The sequence below is a fragment of the Geotrypetes seraphini genome, chromosome 9 (genome assembly GCF_902459505.1).
Source record: "Geotrypetes seraphini chromosome 9, aGeoSer1.1, whole genome shotgun sequence".
Taxonomy (NCBI): Eukaryota; Metazoa; Chordata; class Amphibia; order Gymnophiona; family Dermophiidae; genus Geotrypetes; species Geotrypetes seraphini.
The window spans coordinates 181,165,740-181,190,561 of NC_047092.1; the positions used below are offsets into that span (position 1 = coordinate 181,165,740).

Genomic DNA, 24,822 nt, shown 5'->3' on the forward strand with positions numbered 1-24,822 from the left:
CTCTTTGGGGATTCCGCATGGAATGTTGCACTCTTTGCCATTCCGGAATCTTGCTTGCTCTGAGATAATGGAATGTTGCTACTCTTTGGGGATTCCGCATGGAATGTTGCACTCTTTGCCATTCCGGAATCTTGCTTACTCTGAGATAATGGAATGTTGCTACTCTTTGGGGATTCCGCATGGAATGTTGCACTCTTTGGGGTTCCGGAATCTTGCTTACTCTGAGATAATGGAATGTTGCTACTCTTTGGGGATTCCGCATGGAATGTTGCACTTTTTGCCATTCCGGAATCTTGCTTGCTCTGAGATAATGGAATGTTGCTACTCTTTGGGGATTCCGCATGGAATGTTGCACTCTTTGCTGTTCCGGAATCTTGCTTACTCTGAGATAATGGAATGTTGCTACTCTTTGGGGATTCCGCATGGAATGTTGCACTCTTTGCCATTCCGGAATCTTGCTTGCTCTGAGATAATGGAATGTTGCTACTCTTTGGGGATTCCGCATGGAATGTTGCACTCTTTGCCATTCCGGAATCTTGCTTACTCTGAGATAATGGAATGTTGCTACTCTTTGGGGATTCCGCATGGAATGTTGCACTCTTTGCTGTTTCGAAATCTTGCTTACTCTGAGATAATGGAATGTTGCTACTCTTTGGGGATTCCGCATGGAATGTTGCACTCTTTGGGGTTCCGGAATCTTGCTTGCTCTGAGATAATGGAATGTTGCTACTCTTTGGGGATTCCACATGGAATGTGGCACTCTTTGCCGTTCCGGAATCTTGCTTACTCTGAGATAATGGAATGTTGCAACTCTTTGGGGATTCCGCACGGAATGTTGTACTCTTTGCCGTTCCGGAATCTTGCTTACTGTGAGATAATGGAATGTTGCTACTCTTTGCCGTTCTGGAATCTTACTATTTGAGATTCTGTGTGGAATGTTGCTACTCCTTGGGTTTTGGCCAGGTACTAATGACCTGGATTGGCCACCGTGAGAACAGGCTACTGGGCTTGATGGACCATTGGTCTGACCCAGTAAGGCTATTCTTATGTTCTTATGATGCAAGCAAATCCATCTCATGTAGATTCCTTGTAGGTATCCTGAAAACCTGATTTGAACCTTGGATTGAGAATCCCTGGCTTAAATCCATTCACTGTTAAAACTGACTATTCCAGTTTCATTCTTCTTTGTGTTCTGAACATTATTTTACCTGTATTTCGTAACAATGAAAACAGGCACTGAATAGAAACTTTGAAAGACAAGACACATAAAAATCAGGAAAGAAGTATTAGTGCCTTAGGGAATTGTTTTAATCTAATTTCCAAATGAAAACTGATTTCCATTTCCACACTTCTTGTAATGTCTTTTGTTACTTGTTACTGATCGAGATTTGATTAAAAGTGATGACTCCTGAATTAAAGTACATGGAAGACAAAACAGCTCCCTACAGGTCATATACTTACGAGGAGGTGCTGAAAGGTTCTCCGCCCAACCAAGAAGAGAATGACGTGGCTATGGCTCAATCAATGATCTGAAACAATGTCAAAACAGAGAATTTTGTTTCTGCAAATTGGCACTTCAGGAAATAAGAGAACCCTCTTTTCAGTGGCAAAATGACGCTCAGAATTTAGGAAGTTGGTTGGTTGGGCTGAGAACGTTTTAGCACCTCCTCGTATGTAATAAAAGTGAGCCAAGTATAGGACAATCGAGCCATTGTGACATCACTGAAGAGGTTGGCTCTTATTGGTGGAAGGAGGCATTATGACATCATAATCTCAGCTCTGCTTCCCAAAGACTGAAACTCTTCAGACTACGAGGGGCTGCTGAAAAGTTCTCCCCCAACCAAGAAGAGAATGACGTGGCTATGGCTCAATCAATGATCTGAAACAATGTCAAAACAGAGAATTTCGTTTCTGCAAATTGGCACTTCAGGAAATAAGAGAACCCTCTTTTCAGTGGCAAAATGACGCTCAGAATTTAGGAAGTTGGTTGGTTGGGCTGAGAACGTTTTAGCACCTCCTCGTATGTAATAAAAGTGAGCCAAGTATAGGACAATCGAGCCATTGTGACATCACTGAAGAGGTTGGCTCTTATTGGTGGAAGGAGGCATTATGACATCATAATCTCAGCTCTGCTTCCCAAAGACTGAAACTCTTCAGACTACGAGGGGCTGCTGAAAAGTTCTCCCCCAACCAAGAAGAGAATGACGTGGCTATGGCTCAATCAATGATCTGAAACATTGTCAAAACAGAGAATTTTGTTTCTGCAAATTGGCACTTCAGGAAATAAGAGAACCCTCTTTTCAGTGGCAAAATGACGCTCAGAATTTAGGAATTTGGTTGGTTGGGCTGAGAACTTTTCAGCATCCCCTCGTATAACCAAGTGATACAAATCTACTAAGGACATAAAAACTGTCATACTACGACAGACCAATGGTACATTTAGAGCAGGTTCCTGCATCCAAGAGCGGCCAATCCAGGTCACACGTACTTGGCAGAATTCCAAGCAGTAACAAGATTCTGGAATCCCAGAAGAGCAAGATTCCAAGCTACTGATCCCAGCGATCAGTTGTATTTCCCCCAAATATTGCTTAACAGTAGATTATGGACGATTCCTCCAGGAACTTGTCCAGCCTCTTCTAAACCCAGATACGTTAACTAAAACTTCCAGTGGAATCTGATCAATTGCCCTGTTTCCCCCAGAACTAAGGCAGGATACTTTATTTGAATTACAAGAAAGAAAATAAAATAAATAAAAACTCTTTACAATATCTTGGGGGCAAAAACAAGCAGGATAGGAACAAGAGGGTAGGTTAAGGAAAGGGAAACCAGGAAGTAAGAAAGCGTAAGATGATGATTACCAAGTCAGAAGGAATGAGAAAAAGTTGCAAAGTGACAAACGCTTAGGAAGTAGGTTCAAATGCCATTTTGAAATAATAAGCTTTCAAGTGAGACATAAATGACTTAAGATATATATTTTTTTAATGTGCTCATGGTATCTTCCATAGTGAAGGAGAGGATGGGCAGCGTGTATATTGGAGTCAGTGGGGTGGGGTCAGGCAAAGAGCTAATTTGCCTAGGGCGATCAGTACCCCGCCCAAAAATTAGAAACCTGCCAGTTTTACAAATCACAGCCAATCATACATTCACCAGCAGCTATAGGGAGAAATAATCCCACGGTCTAAACCAACTCTATTTTGCACTGCAGGACATCTTTGGCTACAGGACAGAAGGCTGTCGTAGAGCCTGGTGCATTATGGGTCACATCCTGTCTCTTGGGTTTCTCCAGCTTATATTTTATTGGAAGCCAGAATGGGATGTGTGGGCGAACTGTATCCCATGTTATTTACAAGAAGCGGATGTCGTTTTGCTCAGAACAACAGTAAGTCGGCTTTAACGCCACGATTTCATTGGGTCTTGAACACTCAGGATACTGTTGCATACCCCTTGTATGTGACGTGAATCAAGTCCATTGGGAAATTTGCCTGGATATTGGTGAATGCCATTTTAAAATACACAATGTGGGCCTGATTCTCTATAGCACGTGGTGGCTGGCATGCTACCGCTACCTAACGATGCAATGGCAGAGCACTTTAAAAAAAAAAAAATTAGGCGCGCTGTACTAACGCGCCTACCTCGTGCATACCTCAGGTGTACAAAGGCGCATAGCAATGCCTAAGCATGTTTAAGGCAGGCGAAGGCATGGTTTGCGCCAGAAGTTGCCTTACGTGTGCGTAGGCATCACTATGCGCCTATGAAAGTGCGAAAAGTAGGCCTATACAAAACTGTAGGCGCGATCCTAATATGCGCGGCTAGCGGGTGATTGACAATCACATGCCTGCACGCCTATAATGCACACTAACCCCTTCTTCTATGAAACCGCGTTACTGGTTTCTAGCGCAAGGAACCACGCTGAATGGCCCGCGCTGCTCCCGACACTCATTGAGTTCCTATGAGCGTCGGGAGTAGTGCGGTCCATTCAGCGTGGCTCCCCACGCTAGAAACCACTAGCGCGGTTTCGTAGAAGAGGGGGTAAGGTGCGCTATAGAGAATCAGGCCCTGCGTGTATATGTCGGACCGTCCAAACCACACATGTCACACACATCCTTGAAATCTCTGCATGCTACTGCATAGTCATATATGTATCAGCTTAATTAAAATGACTACTTATTCGTCCATGCCTATTTGCACCTGTTTGTTGCTAATTACATATGTAAATGGTGTCTAACTCTTGTAAAATTTCCTTCTAATTAATGGAATATATTTGCTTTATACTAGACCCTGAATAACATGGAACATGGAAAGATCAATCCTATTAGTCCGTCCTATTGATGACTGAAAAATGATTAATGAAGAATCTCCACATTAGTGATAAATGTTTCTTCCATGTTCTTCCTGCAGGATGATTTTAAAAAGTATTCTAGGAAGAAGGTGATGTGGGTCTTTCTATCTGACCTGGATAAGTCACTGGCTGGGAAACCAGATCAACTGATGATCACAGATGGGAACTCCGTCATAAACAGAGCGATAATGAGGCCAGAATTAAAAGTGAGTGATTGCAGATTGCCTTAGGGACATAAGAACATAAGAATTGCCGCTGCTGGGTCAGACCAGTGCTCCAAATGAGTCCAGTCTCACCAGTTCAGCAGGAACCTGTCCAACTTTGTCTTGAATCCCCTATAACAGCCTCCGCAAGAGCGTTCCAGTTATCTACCACTCTCTGGGTGAAGAAGAACTTCCTTACGTTTGTACGGAATCTATCCCCTTTCAACTTTAGAGAGTGTCCTCTCGTTCTCCCTACCTTGGAGAGGGTGAACAACCTGTCTTTATCTACTTTGTCTTGAATCCCTGGAGGGTGTTTTCCCCTATAACAGCCTCCAAAAGAGCGTTCCAGTTATCTACCACTCTCTGGGTGAAGAAGAACTTCCTTACGTTTGTACGGAATCTATCCCCTTTCAACTTTAGAGAGTGTCCTCTCGTTCTCCCTACCTTGGAGAGGGTGAACAACCTGTCTTTATCTACTTTGTCTTGAATCCCTGGAGGGTGTTTTCCCCTATAACAGCCTCCAAAAGAGCGTTCCAGTTATCTACCACTCTCTGGGTGAAGAAGAACTTCCTTAGGTTTGTACGGAATCTATCCCCTTTCAACTTTAGAGAGTGTCCTCTCGTTCTCTCTACCTCAGAGAGGGTGAACAACCTGTCTTCATCTACTAAGTCTATTCCCTTCAGTATTTTGAATGTTTCGATCATGTCCCCTCGCAGTCTCCTCTTTTCAAGAGAGAAAAGGCCCAGTTTTTCTAATCTCTCGCTGTACGGTGACTCCTCCAGCCCCTTTACCATTTTAGTCGCTCTTCTCTGAGGTTGCAAAATAACAGAGGGCATTCCAGGGTTAGCGACAGCCCTCACTAACATAATCAAAGAGACCCACTGGTTTAAGAAGGTAACGAGTCACCTACTTGGGCACAAGGTGGAAGAAGAGCCCCATGGTGTGTCTTTGTCCGTCACATCTTTAGTCAAGATTTCCCTTGTTTAGAATTCCTTTCGTTTTCTGTTTCTTCCCGTGTTTGCAAAGATGCCCCTTTTATCAGTGCATTTACTAAGCAACTACAACGCAATGAGTATTTCACCGCTGTCTTAAAGCACATATGTTGCTTAGACCTTGCAAAGCGGTAGTTCCCAAGCTGTGGATCAGGACCTGACGTGAAGTCATATCATCAAAGGAAACAGAAACAGAGCTGCTTGAGTCCCACTCCAGCTCATCGTGACTCTTCACTACTCACTTAACCCTCCATCGCCCCAGGCACAAAATAAGCACCTGTTACCACTTCAATTGTAACCACAGAAAGGCAGTATATCAAATCCCATCCCCTTTCCTTTCTCCCTTCCTTGTACCTCCACTGTGAACCATGAGTCAGTGATGTTCACAGGTCCTTGTACCTCCTACCTTGTTTCCTTTCTCCATGGACAAGCAGTATAAGTCAGCCCCACTTTTGGTGACGTCATCTACGTCCCCAATTCGGATGAACTTCACCAAAAGTGTGGCTGACTTATCCTGCTGTCCATGGAGAACTCCCGTTACAGGTAAGTAACTTCGCTTTCTCCCTTCTTTGTACCTCCACTGTGACCCGTGAGTCAGTGATGTTCACAGGTCCTTGTACCTCCTACCTTGTTTCCTTTCTCCCTTCCTTGTACCTCCACTATGACCCGTGAATCAGTGATGTTCACGGATCCTGCCTCCTCCTTCTTTGAGTACTGAGCTCTGTAAGCACACAATGACACACAGAGCCCTGGGTTGACTGCTGCAACAGCAATGGTCGTCATTAATTTTTAAGCTGGAGCCACTTTGAATCCAACTGAGATGAAGGAGAGACACCAATTATCTTCCCATGTGAGGCCGTGACACTGCCGTCCAGTGTGTGTCGATGATATCGACCGCACAGGCCTGCCTTCAAACTTCTTATTGTGTGCCTGCTGAAAAAGGAATGCTTTTCCAAATGCATTTACTTCATCTACTGAGAAATGCCTTCTCCTTCACGCAGTGTCTTTTCCTCCCATCCACTTTCCTCTATGAGCTTGGGTAGAGAGGCAAAGAGTAGCAGAAAAACAGTCAGAATGATGAGGAGGGTCGTCCCAGAGGGCTTCAGGGGCTGTCATTGGCCCCCGGGCCTTGCATTGAAGAACATTGAGCGACAGTCTTCATGCTTTGGATATAAGAGGAATAATAATAATAATAACTTTATTTTTCTATACCGCCACAATCGTGCGACTTCTAGGCAGTTCACAACAAAGAGAGCTGGACAATCAGCGAGTTACAATATGCAAATAGACAGTGAATTTGCAGTATGCAGCATCTTAAAAATGCAGCGAATTACAACATACAGTTTGCTTAGAATTTCAGAGGGGCCCTTTTAGAAAAAGTAGCGAATTACAGAATACAATTTGTTAAGAAATTTCAGAGGGGGCATATTAGGAAAAAAAGAATTGGAAGTGGTGTTTGGAGTAGTTAATGTTTTAGGTGATATGTTTGTCAAATAAGGCAGTTTTTATGACTTTTCTAAAAGCAACATAGGTGCATGAGAGAGAGGAGGGGGGACTGGCTTTGCTATTTTGTTTTCATCATCATCTGGGATTATATTCATTTTTAAGTAATTAAATGGGATTAAGTTTGAGGAACACTGAACAATGCTCTCGATATGGCCAATGATTAGTGCTGGCAAAGAGTTTCAATAAACTAGCTGGAAGCATAATCATTGCAAATAGCTAGTTCCAGTTAATACCAGTCAAATCTGCTAATGTGGACAATCGTTTCTGTTGTCCAAGAAACATCAATCACAGGAAGATTGCCCATAGTAATGAAAAAATACTGAGAAATTTTAAAAGAAAGGTATCATCTAATCTTCATTAGAATGACGTGAAATTGGTTCAATCAATGATCTGAAACAATGCGAAAACATAGAATTTAATTTCTGCAAATTGTCACTTAACGAAATAAGATGACACTCTTTTCAGCTACAGGGGCAAAATAACGCTCAGAATTTAGGAAGTTGGTTGGTTGGGCTGACAACTTTTCAGCACCCCCCTCGCACTACCACATTGTTTTATCATTTAAAAAAGTACAGAATTCCATACTCTGATACCTAATCTGTTTTGGCCCAAGACTCGAATGAACTTATATATTTAGAGGGTAAATTTATAAAAGCCATTTTCATACACTTGGAGCCACATGACATAAGTAGAAAACTGTCCTCATAAAATATTGACAGGTGTTAAAATATGCTTCAGGATACGATGGCATGCACTTTGCCGGTAGGCATGCAAGGGTGAATTTTGGGCAGAGTGTAGGCTGAGTTCACAAGTAAATATGTAGATTATGCAATACACTAATCTTCAAGCACTTGGATAATCTAGACGTGGACCTTTGATCATCTCAAGAAAGGTGTCTGCTTCCACTCCTGAAATGAAGACATGATTTCTATACTCACTCTAATCTCTTATAGACACTTGCGCCTAAGTAGGTGACTCGTTACCGTCTTAAACCAGTGGCCTCTTTGATGATATTAGTGAGGGCTGTTAACCCTGGAATGCCCTCTGTTATTACCAGCTCTGTTCTAAGAAGATCCTAACCTGTCTCCTAGCAGGTATCAACTGTACTGCTCCGTCTCTACCGTATTTTGCGTATGTTATCTGCCATATAACCAAGGGATTTTAAATAACGTTAAAACCTGATAAGTCTTTCTTTATTGGAGTGGTGCTTGGTGAGGCTAGTAGTCTTTCCTGTTGTAGTGGAACCAACATAGAGAGGGTCAATGATGGAATGGCCAAACATCATAATCCACTTGTTACAAAATATTACAGAAGAGAAATGATAGTCGTATACATGTCAATAGTTTTGGAAACTCTTGAGAGAATTGGTAAAGGAAACAGAGAGGTCTTAACCCTTTCAAGACCAAGGGACATATTTGTCCCATAACTTTAAAATCCTATAAATTTTGATTGGGATAGTCTACCGTTCTAAATTTGATATGTACGGATTCCATAGGATACTGCCTTTATGTAAACAAACTGGTTCCGACATTCATTCATTAGCGTCGTTGCCAGATTGACGAGAAGATTCACTTGCCACACTGTCCATAAGCCAGAAGTGTGATTTTTTAAAAAAAAAATAATGATATTTCACAAAAAAAATCAAATTTTTGGCATCTGCAAGCCCTTTTTACCATAAAAATGTCGTCAAAACCACAAAAATTGGCCTACGATCCTTATGGTACTGAAAGGGTTAATGTTCTACTGGAATGTACCAGAAGAACAAATTGAATTGTAGCCCTTAGGTCATGTAAAAGGGTGTCATCTTCGTAAGGGGAAGAGTTGGCTAGAGTTTCATAGTGATTAAGCATCATTTCTTGGGTAAGTGAGCCTAGATTTTATAACCAGTTTTCAAGCTTTCAGAAAATAGACAGTAGTTACAGGTAGCAAACGTCATTGGTGTTCTCTGTTGTTACAGCTGAGAATGATCCGGCTACAGAAAGTCAGCTATGTGTGGGACAATGATGAGAAGCAGTTTCAGAAAGTTGGGTGAGTACGATGTATAAAATCCAGTTCCAGAATTTGAAATTGATGATGTTCCTTACACATTTTTGAGAATAACTCTGCTTTACAAGTGTACCTGCATGTTTTTCATAACAGTGACACCTCATGAAAGAGAAAAAAAAAGAGAACCATTTCTCATTCAGCTTCTGTCTCGCATTGTTGCTGTTGGGATTTTTGCTTTTTACCTTGGACTTTGCTATTGAATTTACTATCTAAGGTTGTCCTTTCATGGTTTTAGGACACTGGAGGACAGCCTTTCTTGCGCAGATATCCACTCAAAGTTTGGATCTGGTCTGACGGCAGAAGAACAGAATATAAGGTGATGATAAATGAGTTGAAAGTGTTCCTCTTTTCTCTTCAGGAAGATGGGAAATTGGAAAACATTTGGGAACTGTCTTGACTTAAATACTGTGCCAGATTTATAAAATAGGCCCAACAGGACAAGGTTTACTAAGCTTTCTGCCCATAAACAAGAATAAAATCCTAAACCAGGTCAGATTCTATAGCCTGGGGATACTTGCACATAATTAGTTTTGCTAGTTTGAGGACCTTGGCTTGCAATATATGCACAATACCAAAGAGGGGACTCCAATAGATAAATAAATCAAAACAAAAGCCAGCCTTTGGAAAGGCTGCAAAAGTGAGATTGCCAGTACATTACATTGTAACATGACCCTACAAGTGGAGGAAAAAAGCCTCAGAAATAAAGTAGCATTGAGATCATTTTCCCTGAAGAAGCCGGGTAGTCCGGCGCAACAGGAGTTCTTGTTGGGTTTTTCTGTCGAAAGGATGCTCCACTTTTGAAAATGATTGCTTTTGAATGACGTCTGAACAGCGAATGATTGCAGGGAAGATTGTGGGGCCGTTTGGATAAGTTCCGTAATGTGCATATGTCTACAGAATCATGAGTTGCCTACATGCATTGCAAGATATATAAAGGCTACATAGTGGCGTTTTTTTAATGCTTGCGATTGATGTATACAGTAGATACAATATTTCTTGATTTAATTTGTTTTCTGTCTTGTTTTACCCAAAGATCTCAGAACGGGTTACAGGTTAACAGACATAATATACAGTTAACAGGTCACAATTTGCCACAGTTAACAGTACAAGGTTTTTCGAAACAAATTTTTACCCTTTCTTGACACATACCCGGTTATAGCGCCGGCAGTAGCGGTAAGTGCTCCAACGCTCATAGAATTCCTATGAGTGTCGGAGCAGTTACCGCCACTGTCGGCACTAAAACCAGTGCTACGCATTCGTATAAGAGGGAGGATACTTGGAATCTAATACCAATGTATATAATATACAGTTTACAGGTAAAGACAGTTGTCTGGTAAATCTTTAGCTGAATACCATACCGCTAAATGTGGACCTCCTTCTCCTAAAGCAACCTAAAGCCAGGAAATTGCACATACTGTCAGCTGCATTTGAAGAGTACCGTTTTCAGTTTCACATTAAGGAAACTCTATTGGAATAAGAACTTTCTAATGTGTCGTACCAATAATATTAGCTTTATGCTACTTTATTGCTGCCGATATATTTCTGAGGCTTTTTTCTCCGCTTGTAGGGTCATGTTACAATGTAACGTACTGGCAATTTCACTTTTGCAGCCTTTCCAACAGTTAATACAGAATACTGCAGCTAAGCTCATTTTTGGGAAACGAAAGTATGATCATTTGTTGATCAAGCTTCACTGGCTCCCAGTTCGCTTTAGGATCCACTTTAAATGCTTCTCTATGGAATATTTGATCCTTTTGTCCCCTTATGTTGGAATACCCTTAGACTTTGCCATTTGAGAAACACACAAAGCTATAAGTTAGCCTTCCCTTCCTTTAAGGGAATTAAATCTGCTGGGAAGCTCAGTCAATCTTTTGTTTTCAAGTTAGTAGAGATCTGGAATGAACTTCCTGACTCCATTAGGCTTTAAGGCCAGCTGCAATTATTTTGTAAATTCCTGAAAACTTTGTTGTTCTCTCAATTTTTAAATGGTTTAACTACAGCCTCAACAAAATGATAATATTATAGTTATTTTTCTTATGCTTTTCTTATGTACTTTAGTTTTGAATTAGTTATTCCTTCTCCTATGTTTTCTGCTATGTACTCTAGTCTTAATTATATGTGAACTGAGTCGAGCTCCACTGGGAGATGACCCGGTATATAAACCAAAGATTAGATTAGATGGTTTTTGTTTTGCAATATTTGCAGGCGACCTGCAGTGATTTTCAGACAATGTTTTCACTTGTACTATCCTGCATTTCTTTCTTTCGAGAATAATTTTCTTATTTTCAAAATAAAGTGCAATTTTACAATTAATTTGTGATGAAGCAGGTAGAGAAGAATACTTCAAGAGAATAAGCCCAGTGTCTTGGGCCCACCAAATGGCTCAGTAACAGTGATGCGCATTGCCACTGGATGACAATCTAGATACCAGTTTAACAAACGGAATGGCAGAACAAGGTTTCTCGCACTGTCGTGCCAATGTTTGTTAATCCTTCTCCTAAGGGACCACCCCAAGAATTCTCTGCTGAGACTGTCGGAGAAACTGCAGCGTTGTGTCCTACTGGAGTCCAGTCACCATAATGGTTTTGATGACGTGGCACAGGCCTGTGGAAATTGGAACGAAACTGCCAACTTGTTTAACATTCTTGAGAGCGTTCCAGGAGATGTGGGCAAACAGTTCGGACAGGAAAACAAGGCTTTTATAAAAATAAGCAAAGCCTATGTAGCCATTTACCTAGGTGTTAGAAAAATGCATGTGTGAATTCCTATATATCTTTCTCCAAAAGGATATGGTGATCTATGGTATCTAAGTAACAGAGGAACTGGCCATTGCATGGATTGAAACAGAATATATTTTCCATTTTTCCTGCAGGAGATTTATATGTGGTCCGAATGTCATTGAAGTTGAAGTAACTCCAATCTGGAAGCTTCTTGTTAAAGAGGTGCAATTATCAATAATTTATTGCTGTTTTTTACCTATGTTTTAAAAAGTCTTAATATTTTGAAATGAGAAAGAAAAAAGACCTTCATAAACAGGAGTGTAAGGTTGGGTTACGTTTCAAAGCTGAGGTAACCTTCTTTTCTTAACTGTGTTAGGTAGTTAAGGTGGGAATTATCATCATCTATTTCTTGATATACCGCGTGATACCACCAAAATGTCTCTAAAAAGGTGTTGTAGGGAATAAAAGCAGGAGGAGAGGGACATATAGCCTAGGACAGGGGTGCCCTCACTTTTTGGGCTTGCAAGCTACTTTTAAAATGACCAAGTCAAAATGATCTACCAACAATAAAATTTTAAAAAACACAAAGTGCCACTGTATGCAGAGAAAATGCTAATTTCATTTATATTCTGGGGGGGGGGGGTTTCAAAGAGGTCAAGGCAGATGACTTTATGCAATGTCACCTCAATAACAACTATACAAAAATAGACAAATATACCCCCTCCCTTTTCACTAAACCGCGATAGCGGAACGATTGACTGTCCCGGAACTTCCTTTCTGAAGTCAGAATTGACATCGGAAGGAGGGGGAAGGTTGGCATGCCCGGCGCTTCTTTTTGTCCCATTTATGGCATCGGGAAGCAGGGAGAATGCAAAGGCAACACAAGTCTATCATGGAGCCCAAGATGGGCTCCGCAATTGGCTCACGTTGCCTTTGCGATCTACTGGTCAATTGCCATCGACCTTTTGGGCACCCCTGGCCTAGGAGGATGGAGAAATCGGGGGAAAGGTAAGTTTTGAGAGTAGCTTTAAAAGCAGAAGAAGAGGTTTCGTGGTGAAAATGGGTTGGAAGCAAATTCCAGACAGCACAGGCTAAAGATTCATGGGTGATGTCTAGCTGAATCACAGACAAAGGAGGTAGGGAAATCGGGCTAACAGTGGAAGAACGAAGGGAGCGTGGTGGGTCATATGGGATCAGGAGACAATTTATGTAAGAGGGGACTTCAACTAGGGTGATCAAAAGCAACTTGAACATCGAAGGCTTCCCCAGCCCATCCTCAACTGAATGTCCATATACGGGACACAGTCTGTGCAAGTCTGCCCAGTACTGGCCTTAATTCCTTCAATATATAATCATTATTTTCTGATTCGAGATCATCTGTATTCATCCCACTCTTGTTTGAGCTCTGTCATTGTTTTCCTCTCTACCACCTCCCTCGGAAGTGCATTCCACGCATCAGCCACCCTCTCCGGAAAGAAGAATTTCCTAACATTATTCTTGAGTCTACCACCCCTCAACCTCAAATTATGTCCTCTGGTTTTACCATTTTCCTTTCTCTGAAAAAGATTTTGTTCTACGTTAATACCTTTCAAGTATGTGAACGTCTGAATCATATTCAGTGCCTGTTGTTCCAAAATACAGGTAAAATAATTTTCAGAACACAAAGAGGAATGAAAATGGAATCGTTGGTTTTAACAGTGAATGGCCTTAAGCAGATACCTTCTGCCTGCATGAGCCAAAGCAGTATTCGATTTGATTTATTAACTTCTTATACCACTTATCACAAAAATGATTTGTGTAATATTAAAATAAATAATAATAATTTAATAATAATAATAATAATAATAATTTTATTCTTATATACCGCCATACCCAGCGAGTTCTAGGCGGTTTACTTCAGTTAGATTAGGATCTGCATAGACAAGCAGATTTACAACTATTTATCAGAATTACAGCTTTAATCGAACTGGACAGAGGATGTGGAAAGTAGGGAAAAAGGGATGGCATCGTGAAGGAGGAGAAGTGGAGGGGGGGGGCGAGATGTTATTGTTGGAGGGGGGGAACAATTAGGGTCTTACAAAGAAAATCACAGCAATAATATTTTGCAAGCCTAGCCTGCTGGCGGACTCTGAGTAACAAAACTGAGTAGCCCTGGTCTATATGTATGGTATGAGGTCAAAGTTTAACTTTGAAAAAAGGGGATTGGACTTTATATACTGCTTTTTCTGTGTGGTTTACACAGTCAAAACAGTTTCGGTATTAATTTGTACCTGGGGCATCGAAGTGTTAAGCAGTGGGAGCTACAGTGGGAATTGAACTCACACCTCAGAGTGCTGAGGCAGTTGGTCTAACCACTAGGCTACTCTTGCATAATTTATACATTTAAACATATGTATTTTCAGCGACATCATGCATAATTTTAGCATATTTTAGAGTCACAGCGTTAAAAGTTTTCTCTTCATGTACTAAGCACAATTGGACACCAAAAAGGGAGCCTAAAGGGGGCCTCAACGACGAGACAATCAAGGCACAACAAAGAAGTCGTGAGGATGAGATGTCAATAATTCAGCCACAGGTGTAAAGTTCAAAGTTCACTTTATTGACGGCAGCACTACGAGGACTTGAAGACTCGACACCGACTCTATGCCTTTGTCAAGAGTCTCAATGGCTGGTAGTTCTATCAGATAAATCGAGCATTCCATGCTTCGCTTTGGACACCAGATATTTCCCTGTTCTTTCTAAATTTGACCCATATTGAAATAACCCATTTTAACAGTAGCCCACACTGATGATAACGGGGGAGGGGGGGGCGCTGAAAAGTTCTCAGCTCTACCACCAAAGCTGAAGCAGTCTCCATGGAGGGCTAGACACAGTCCAGCAATTTTCCACTTTTACTGTTCTGTATTTTTCCGATAAAGAACGACAAAGGACTTAGGCCCAGATTCTGTTTAGGACGCCCAGTCTCAGAAGCCGAGGGGCGTCCTATTCAGAATCGCGCCTAAGCCCGCCTAAAAAGAACCCGATTCTCTAACCGACATCCATGCTACAGACGCCGCTTAGAGAATCAGGTTGCCGCCGAGCTTATCACGGCAGGGATCGCCCTTGCCGCCATAAGCTCAACGGCCGTGTCTACTTACAATGTTGGCCAGCATTTTGCTCGCCTACAATATACACATCTTCTGCTGGCCGAGGGAAACGCATATGGCCGCCTAGGTCTACCTAAGGCTACTTCTGAGCCAAACCACACCCACGCCTAGCCTTAGGGGAGCTTAGGCGGGCTTGCGCACCTCCCTAGGCTCCCAGAGGTGCCTCCAATGTAGGCAGCCTGCTTCGGGAGGCTTTGTTTTTAAACTTGCGTCCCAATTGGCTGATTAGACAGCAGTAGGACGCCTACCACCACCTACAATCGGGATGCCATTTATAGAATCCGGGCCTAAGTAAGTATATAGCCCTTTATGGAGACTGCCCCGACTTTGTTGATTGGGCTGAGAACATTTCAGCAGTCCCTTGTGTAGCCCTCCGTTTTAAACAAGTAATAATTGCCTGCTTTAATTTTTTTGCACAGGTTTTAAGCCCTTTCTATGCATTTGAAGCTTGCAGTTTAGCTCTTTGGTTGGCCGTGGGCTATATCGCATATTCCATGGCTATCATAATGATGAGCCTCGTTTCCATTATATTTACAGTCCATGACCTCAGGAAGGTGAGTGGCAAATGCTTCTGCTGAAAACACTTTTAATCATTAATACAAGGAGACAATTTATCTTCTCCTGTACAGCACCGCAGACATGGAACGCCCTCCCTATGTTTTTACGGGAGGAGAAAGAGTTTGTAAAATTTAAAAACGAGTTAAAAACTTTCCTTTTTAGAGATGCATTTGCAGATTAATCTTTTAACTAATTGCTTGGCTTATTTTATTCCCCCTTAATGTCTTATTATCCTTTTGTATTTTCCTTTGATGTCTCCACTTTTCTTTACAAATTGTATTTCATCCCTCCTTACCTTGTGTTTAACATTGTAAATTTTTAGTACAATAAGTTTATTTATTAATTGTATGGACTGTTTTGTTACCCAACATATGTAACTTTTTAAGTGTACACCGCTTAGAAACTTGGTTTAAGCGGTTAATCAAGCCATTTAATAAACTTGAAACTTGAAACTTGTCTGTATAGGGTGACAAGTAGATGATTAACCCTTTCAGGACCATAAGGATCGTAGGCCAATTTTTGTGGTTTTGACGACATTTTTATGGTAAAAAGGGCTTGCAGATGCCAAAAAATTGATTTTTTTTGTGAAATATCATTATTTTTATTTAAAAAATCAAACTTCTGGCTTATGGACAGTGTGGCAAGTGAATCTTCTCGTCAATCTGGCAATGACGCTAATGAATGAATGTCGGAACCAGTTTGTTTACATAAAGGCAGTATCATATGGAATCCGTACATATCAAATTTAGAACTGTAGACTATCCCAATCAAAATTTATAGGATTTTAAAGTTATGGGACAAATATGTCCCTTGGTCCTGAAAGGGTTAAAGGGAGGGAGGGGGTAGTTTTACCACCCTTTGAGTTCCTGCACAGTCATCAATCTGCAGATTACCATGGTAAATGAATAATGATGCTTGAGAGCCACTTTGCAAGCAGTGTTATTCCAGAGGCCCGGGAGCATCAGGTCTCAAAGCTGCCATATCTTAGAGGTACCGTGAGAGCTCCCCCTCCCCCTCATCATAAGAACATAAGAACAGCCGTACTGGGCCAGAACGAATGTTCATCTAGCCCAGTATCCTGCTTCCAGCAGCGGCTGAACCAGGATGTGCGTGCAATCTATTTGGATAACGGGCCGACTAAAATCAATTGGATGTTAACAAGCAATTACAGTATTCTCCCGATATTCGTGGGGGTTCCGTTCCAGGACCCCCCCACGAATCTCGAGAAACCGCGAATACAGTTTTTGATGGGGGAGCCTGAACAGGGCAGCAGGAGAGCAGCCGGAGCACCGCAAGTGCAGGAAATCACTCGCAGTATGCTCCGATCGCCTCTTCCTGCACTAAGTCGGGCCTTATCCAATCAGGAGCTGCATGTCAAAGTAGCTCCAATTGGATAATGCCCGACTTAGTGCAGGAAGAGGCGGTCGTAGCGTAACGCTAGTGATTTCCTGTACTCGCGGCGCTCCGGCTGCTCGCTCCTGCCTCTCCTTGTCGGCGGTTCGTGGTCAGAAAATACCGCGAATGGCCAGGACAGTGAACTGCCGACGGCGAACGACCGGGGGAACACTGTATTGATTTTAATTGGCACCAATTAGGATTTTCACGCACATCTGACGGTGTGCCGTTCTATAATAGCGCTTATGCATCACTTTGGCAATGTATGTGCAAATGTGCACAGTAAGGGGGAAATTCTATAAGAGGCGCCGATTCTACGCTTTTCGCTTGGTGCCTGATAGCCCCTAACTCTAAAGTAGGCATGTTTAGGGGCAGAGAAGGACTTATGTGCCTCAAAGCCTGATTCTCTAAAGGACTTAGGCACCTATAATGTAGACCTTTGAAATCCTGGCCTACGTTACAGGCTCCTAAATTTTCAGTTAGGCGTGATTCTGTAATAGGCGGCTAAGTGTGATTGGCAAGAGATGGGCGCCTACCTTTTTAGATACCATTTAAATAATTTCCCTCTAAGCCCCCCAATTCTATAAAGTCTGCCTAAAGTTAGATGCCTACATCGGTATGCTTAGCCAATGTAGGCACCTAACTAACTTGATTAATAGGCTTATTTGATGCCGGGAATTAGCTTGTAACACCTCATAATTGCTGTTAATTGGACCTATTTGAAACGTATGGAAGTTCTTCTTCACACATAGAGTGGTGGAAAACTGGAACGCTCTTCTGGAGGCTGTTATAGGGGAAAACACCCTCCAGGGATTCAAATAGGGGAAAACACCCTCCAGGGATTCAAGACAAAGTTGGACAAGTTCCTGCTAAACATGAACGTATGCAGGTGAGGCTGGACTCATTTAGAGCACTGGTCTTTGACCTGTGGTCCGCCGCGTGAGCCGACTGCTGGGCACGATGGACCACCGGTCTGACTCAGCAGTGGCAATTCTTATGTTCCTATGAGGTTGGCTCTGAGGCACTGTGGAATGAGGCATTATGACATCACAATCTCAGCTCTGGAATTTTTGCTCTCTTTGGGGTTCCGGAATCTTGCTTACTCTGAGATAATGGAATGTTGCTACTCTTTGGGTTTGGGCCAGGTACTAGGGACCTGGATTGGCCATTGTGAGAACGGGCTACTGGGCTTGATATGCGCTAAACGTTAACGCGTGCTTGTTATCCCATGGACGCGTTGGCGGTTAGCACACGCGTTGATTTAGGGTGCGCTAAAACGCTTAGCACACCTATGTAAAAGAGGGCCTAAGTGTGAGTCTATATATTGTGCCTAAATTTGATAGACTCACGCTTAGGGCTGCTCTAGTCAAGACCAATTTTTTATGTGCCACATATAGAATCATGGTCAAACTGCACAACTGTACCACACGTTTATCATGTGTAATTCTTTACAGCAGTGATGTAGCGAGGGTGTGTGGTGCCCAGGGTGGTGGCGCCCCTCTCTGCCCCCCGCTCCTTTCTGCCCCCTCTCCGCTGTGCGTCCCTTCCCCTGTACCTCTAATTTGCAGTATTACGAACTTGCTGCCTGTGTCATGTGTCACTGCTGTCAGATACCTTTACCCACTGTATCATTTCCTCTACCATAATCTCCCAACCCCGTAATGTCCTGTCTAAATTAGATGGTAAGCTCTTCTGAGCAGGGACCATCTACTTTATATTAAAATGTCAGATACCTAGACCCACTGTATCATTTCCTCTACCAAAATCTCCCCAACCCCGAAATGTCCTGTCTAAATTAGATGGTAAGCTCTTCTGAGCAGGGACCGTCTACTGTATGCTAAAATGTCAGATACCTAGACCCACTGTATCATTTCCTCTACCATAATCTCCCCAACCCCGAAATGTCCTGTCTAAATTAGATGGTAAGCTCTTCTGAGCAGGGACCGTCTACTGTATGTTAAAATGTCAGATATCTAGACCCACTGTATCATTTCCTCTACCATAATCTCCCCAACCCCGAAATGTCCTGTCTAAATTAGATGGTAAGCTCTTCTGAGCAGGGACCGTCTACTGTATGTTAAAATGTCAGATATCTAGACCCACTGTATCATATCCTCTACCATAACCTCCCCAACCCTGAAATGGCCTGTCTAAATTAGATTGTAAGCTCTTCTGAGCAGGGACTGTCTATTGTATGTTAAAATGTCAGATACCAAGACACACTGTATCATTTCCCCAACCCCGAAATGTCCTGTCTAAATTAGATTGTAAGCTCTTCTGAGCAGGGACCGTCTATTGTATGTTAAAATGTCAGATACCAAGACACACTGTATCATTTCCTCTACCATAACCTCCCCAACCCTGAAATGGTCTGTCTAAATTAGATTGTAAGCGCTTCTGAGCAGGGACTGTATGTTGTCTATTAAAATGTACAGGGCTGCATACGCCTTTCAGCGCTTTAGAAATATTAAATAGTAGTAGTAGTAGCTATTCTGATGTCACTTTCTAGGTACGGGGCCCGGCAGTGATGTCATAGAGAGGAGAGACTGATGGGGGCAGCAAGTTTGTAATGCTGCTTGTGCAGGGAAGATTAGAGGTATGAAGGAAGGAAAGGGGCACATGCGCGTGGCGGGGGGGGGGAGAGATTGGGAAAGAGCAGGGGGACAGAAAGGAGGATGGGTGCCTTACAAAGTCCACGCCTGGGGCAGACCACCCCTCTTGCCACCCCCTCTTACCACGCCACTGCTTTGAAGACTTCTGAATTATGTACAATAAATAAAAACTGAGAACATAAAAGTAGATTACACAAAAGAGAAAATAAACATAAGAATTAGGTGTGTGTGAAATTTTAGAGAATGGCACAGGACAAATTTATCCCTACCCCTGCTGGATCTTAATATCCCATTCCGTCCCCGTGAGTTCTGTCCTTGCCCCATTCCTGTAAGCTCTGCCTTACCCACACAAGCCTAGGACACTTATGATTTTCAAGTGTTTGAGGCTTGTGCAGATGAGGACGGAGCTCAGGCATTGGTGGAATGAAGCATTATGACATCACAATCTGAGCTCTTGAATGTTGCTACTTATGATTTTAAAGTGTTTGAGGCTCATGCATATGAGGGCGGAGCTTAGGCACTGGTGGAATGAGGCATTATGACATCACAATCTGAGCTCTAGAATGTTGCTACTTAGGATTTTAAAGGGTTTGAGGTTTGTGCAGATGAGGACGGAGCTAGCAGGAATGGAGCAGGGACAGGAAAAGAACTCGCGGGGATGGAACGGAAATAGAAAGATCCCGCAAGGGTGAGAAAACTTTGTGCTCGTGTCATTCTGTGATGACAGAAATACACACTCAGTAAATGTCATATTAGTGAAGGAAATGGTTGGGGGATTCACGCTTCTTCATTGCCACGAATATATAAAGCTACTATCGTAACAAATTAATGTGAAACGCATTTAATTCTACAGGAGTCTGTAAAACTGCACAAACTCGTGGAGTCCAACAACAGTATTATGGTCACTGTGCGGAGGAAAAATGGAGGTGAGCTGCGGACTGAGATGGGGGGGCTTGAGGGACCCTTGGTCTGTCCTTGTATGTCTTTCACCTGTTTTTTTAAAATGTTTTATTTATGCAATTTTGAAATAATAATAATTAAAAAACCAAGTATAGTTGAAAGAAATCAGTAATACAGCCAGGAAAAATAAATGTAAAAAGGTAATAAAGGAAAAAAACGCACCTCATAAATCGAAGGCTAAATCAATGCGCACGCTAAACGCTAATGCTTCCATAGGATAACATGCACACGTTAGCGTATAGCGCCCAACAAAAAGCATAGCGCGCCTTTGTAAAAGGGGGGAGGGGTAAGTAGTTCACAATAAGAGGGGCCGAGATAGGCAAAATGGTTTGTATATCCATAAGGAGAAAAATAAAAGTGATCATAATCAGGAAAAAGACGTATATAGTTAATTTTTTCAAAATTTAATTTAAAATTTGCTAAAACGCTTCTATAAAAAATGGTCAACTAGAGACATATAATAGACAGACGTTGAACTTCGCTAACTAGGGTTAAAAAAATGGAACGAGTTAGGGGAAAACATGGAGGGACGGGGTCGCCGGTAGCCAAAAAAGGTTTATTGTTGAGAGTCACAAACAATGGAATTATTTGGAGCGATATCGGTCTGTTGTTTAGGTCTTAAACTATTTCCCAAAAGCCTCAGTAAAAAGGAAGCTTTTGAGAGAACTTTTCAATTCTGACGTCGGAGAGGAAGTTCCGGGCCAGCCAGGCTTCGATTGGCTCTGACTTCAGAAACGATGTCAGGGAGAGGAAATCTGGTCGGCCCGACGCTTCTGTGTGGGGAAGCAGGGAGAGCTTGGGGCGGCAGTGGTTTGGAGGCCTGTTCCCCGATGGTGGCGACAGTAGCTTGGGAGCAGGCAGGGAGACAGAAAGAAGGGGGAGCAGGGAGACAGAAAGAAAGAAGGGAAAAAGAAAGAAAGAAATGGGGGACAGGAAGACAGAAAGAAAGGGGGCAGGGAGAGAGAAAGAAAGAAAGAAAAGGGAGGGGGTCAGGGACAGAGTAAGAAAAAGTTGGGGGAGGGAATGAGGTCTGGAAGCATACAGGAGGCTGAAAGAAGGGAAGAAATATTGAATGCATAGTCAAAAGAAGAAAATGCAACCAGAGACTCATGAAATCATCAGGCAACAAAGGTAGGAAAAATGATATTATTTTCAATTTAGTGATCAAAATGTGTCTGTTTTGAGAATTTATATCTGCTTTCTATATTCTGCACTATGGCCACCTTTTACTAAACTGCAATAGCGTTTTTTGGCGCAGGGAGCCTATAAGCATCGAGAGCAGCGCAGGGCATTAAGCGCAGCTCCCTGGGCTAAAAAACGCTATTGCGGTTTAGTAAAAAGGGAGGGGGTATATTTGTCTATTTTTGTATAGTTGTTCCTGAGGTGACATTGCATAAAGTCATCTGCCTTGACCTCTTTGAAAACTCGCGGAATATAAATGATAATTAACATTTTCTCTGCGTACAGTGTGCTTTGTGTTTTTTTAAATTTTATTGTTGGTAGATCATTTTGACTTGGTCATTTTAAAAGTAGCTCGCAAGCCCAAAAAGTGTGGGCACCCCTGATTTACACAATAATATAACAGCAGACAGATACAAAACTTTTCAGAGTCCAGCGCTCAAGTACACATAGGGATACTCAGTTCCCATATTTCATCTTGCAAAATAGGTATCTTTTTTTTGTTATTTTATCTTTATTGAGTTTAAATTTTCTGATAACAACAATCATAAAACAGTGTCCACCATACAGTAAATCACACAAAGCAATATAGGAAAAATTAAACATTCTTTCTACTGTTAATTAGTCCACAATCATTGAGGGAGGAGTGTCATAAATCGGAGACTAATCCAACATTTTAAACAGCCTGAAGTGGACCCAATTTACTAACTAGGAACATTATTTTGGTTACAAATGGGGGTACTTGCAGTCATCACCTCCTTATCCAAAATAAATCTCGATAACTGTACAGATTCAAAAAAAAGTATATTTAGCACCCCTAATATTACAGGGGTATCTCAATCTAAACGTCACTCCGATTTTTAACACCTGTGGTCTCAAGATCAAAAACTGTTTCCTTTTTTTCTGAGTTATCCTAGAAACATCTGGATACATTCTTATTTTTGGATTCAGAAACAAAAACATCTTTATATTTAAAAAAACAACTTCAAAAAAAGTTATCTTTTTAATAATCTTTTAAAATTACTCAAATTTTCCTGCTGGCCCTTCCACAGCGGAATCGCATTCCTTTCTTGAGGACCTATACAGGAAAACATACTCCCTCTGGTCACTTTTAGCTTTAGCTGATTCACCGTCGGAATATATAAATCGGTCCAATCAACAGAGCGCAACTTTGGAAGCGGAACATATGGCAGAATACTGTCCACCAAGTACTTTGGTGCCAAAGCGAAACCATCAGCAATAGCTAGGCTGCTTATGGTTTAAGACTTTGAATGGATTGCTGCCTTGTCAGGACAACCAAATACTTAAGCTCAGCTGAAATATTTATAGGTGTTCCTAAAAGATCAATGAAGTCTGGAATATCATCCCCTGAGCTTCTTATAAAACACATCACCTTTGTCTTCTGGACACTCAGTCTTAACCTCACTGAGAAGCTGCCCCTAATTTTAAAAGTACATCCTTATAAGCGATCTTACCATTTATGAGGCGACATTGAACAAAATTCAGATCAATTGGAATCATAACGTGGGAGTTGTCTACAATTTTTTTTTCTGTTACCAAAATACATTACAATGAGCTACGTAAGACAAAAATACACAATATAACAGTAATCACAACAAAAATAATGTCTGTCTGGAAATGTTGCTATTAATTGTCAAGCCCTGCAGATTTTGTACATATCAAACTTTCTTTCAGAGTGTCATGAGATGGAATCGCGTCACTTGGTCCCAGGAGACATAATCATTTTGACTGGCAAGAAGCTGTATTTGCCATGCGACGCCATCCTTCTCAGTGGCGGCTGTATTGTGAACGAGAGCATGTTAACAGGTAACAACCTCTGGCGAAAGCCTGAAACTTTAAGGCAGGCTCCGCCTCCTGCTGAGGGAGGATTGAAAATGCAGTTGCGTATATCCTGAATCCATTTTTAAACATTGGACTGATAAAGATGAAAATGGAGCTCTGGATTAGAGGTCTGCACGGGAACGGGGATTGCAGGAATCCTGCGGTTCCCGCGGGGATCCTGCAGGAATCTCCCCTCACCCACGGGACTCCCAAGGGGAACCCCCTCTGGCCCATGGGACTCCCACGAGGACTCCCCTCTAGCCAACGGGACTCCCACGGGGATGGAAGGCTTTGGAAGCAGGGTTTATCCATATAATATAATGGACACGTCAGCCTTAGCAAAAGAGGGGGGTTTATAAGTGAATTACCCAAACAGAAAACAAAAAAGGGTTCCACCAAAGAGATTCCACAAGGAAAACAGCAGCGGAAACACAAAAGAAACTGGAATTGATGATCCTGTCAGAAGTAATTGCTGCTTTTTATGGGGACGGGCAGGGACGGAGAGGATCTTGACCTGGACGGGTGGGGACGGAGAGGATCCTGGTGGGGACGGGTGGGGACGGAGAGGATCCTGGTGGGGATGGGTGGGGATGGAGAGGATCCTGGTGGGGACGGGTGGGGATGGGTGGGATTTCTGTCCCCGTGCAACTCTCTACTCTGGATACAGCAATTTATTGATGGCCAAGAAAATTATAGCTTCTCAGTTACAACCTTTGATTCAGAAGCATCTAATCAAGGCTTTGGTGACAATGAGGAACGGAAAAGGAGTTGACAGTGTATTGCCCAGCATTTTCTTGAAACCTAATGAAGCAGACACTTGTTTTTAAGTGTGTACTTTATACCTGCCTGGTTAAGTCCCATTGACTGGCTCCTTCCCTGATATTCAGCCACACGTGACCAGAAAGTGCCACTCAGTATCGGGTTAGGGTTAGTACAGGGGTGGTTAGGAGCAGAGCGCAAGTAGAACCAGAAGTTATCCAGGCCGATATTTGGTGGTGGGTTAGTGGGGACCACAGAAATTTAGCAGAATGAATCGATCAAATGTATCTTTATGTCTATGTTTGATTTATTATATATGTTCTCTTGTGAAGAGAACTTTGGATTGTACAGTATAGAACTATATAAATAAATAAGAACATAAGAATAGCCATACCGGGCCAGACCAATGATCAATGTAGCCATGTATCCTGTTTCCAAAGTGGCCAATCTAGGTCATGAGTACCTGTCCAAAACCAAAATGGTAGCAACATTTTGGAACCCCAAAGAGTATCAACATTCCATGCAGAATCTCAAAGAGTAGCATGATTCCACACGTAATCCCCAA

At 42.2% G+C, this 24,822-nt stretch overlaps 1 protein-coding gene and 1 long non-coding RNA gene across 6 annotated transcripts in view; one reads left to right on the forward strand and one right to left on the reverse strand.

The window, feature by feature from the left end:
* The window catches only part of LOC117366931, a 166,202-nt gene that overhangs the window by 77,334 nt on the left and 64,046 nt on the right, over window positions 1-24,822 (reverse strand). The window lies entirely within an intron of this gene.
* Window positions 1-24,822, forward strand: part of LOC117366926 (probable cation-transporting ATPase 13A4) — a 93,174-nt gene that overhangs the window by 9,477 nt on the left and 58,875 nt on the right. For 2 of the 4 annotated variants that reach the window (XM_033958968.1, XM_033958970.1), the window contains exons 2-9: window positions 3,206-3,379; window positions 4,399-4,545; window positions 8,998-9,068; window positions 9,322-9,402; window positions 11,959-12,028; window positions 15,372-15,506; window positions 20,371-20,443; window positions 23,352-23,483. In XM_033958968.1, the coding sequence (XP_033814859.1) occupies window positions 3,206-3,379; window positions 4,399-4,545; window positions 8,998-9,068; window positions 9,322-9,402; window positions 11,959-12,028; window positions 15,372-15,506; window positions 20,371-20,443; window positions 23,352-23,483 (883 nt within the window). Of the gene's footprint in view, window positions 1-3,205; window positions 3,380-4,398; window positions 4,546-8,997; window positions 9,069-9,321; window positions 9,403-11,958; window positions 12,029-15,371; window positions 15,507-16,951; window positions 17,795-20,370; window positions 20,444-23,351; window positions 23,484-24,822 lie in introns of those variants that run through there. The other 2 variants (XM_033958971.1, XM_033958972.1) reach the window with 2 other exon arrangements.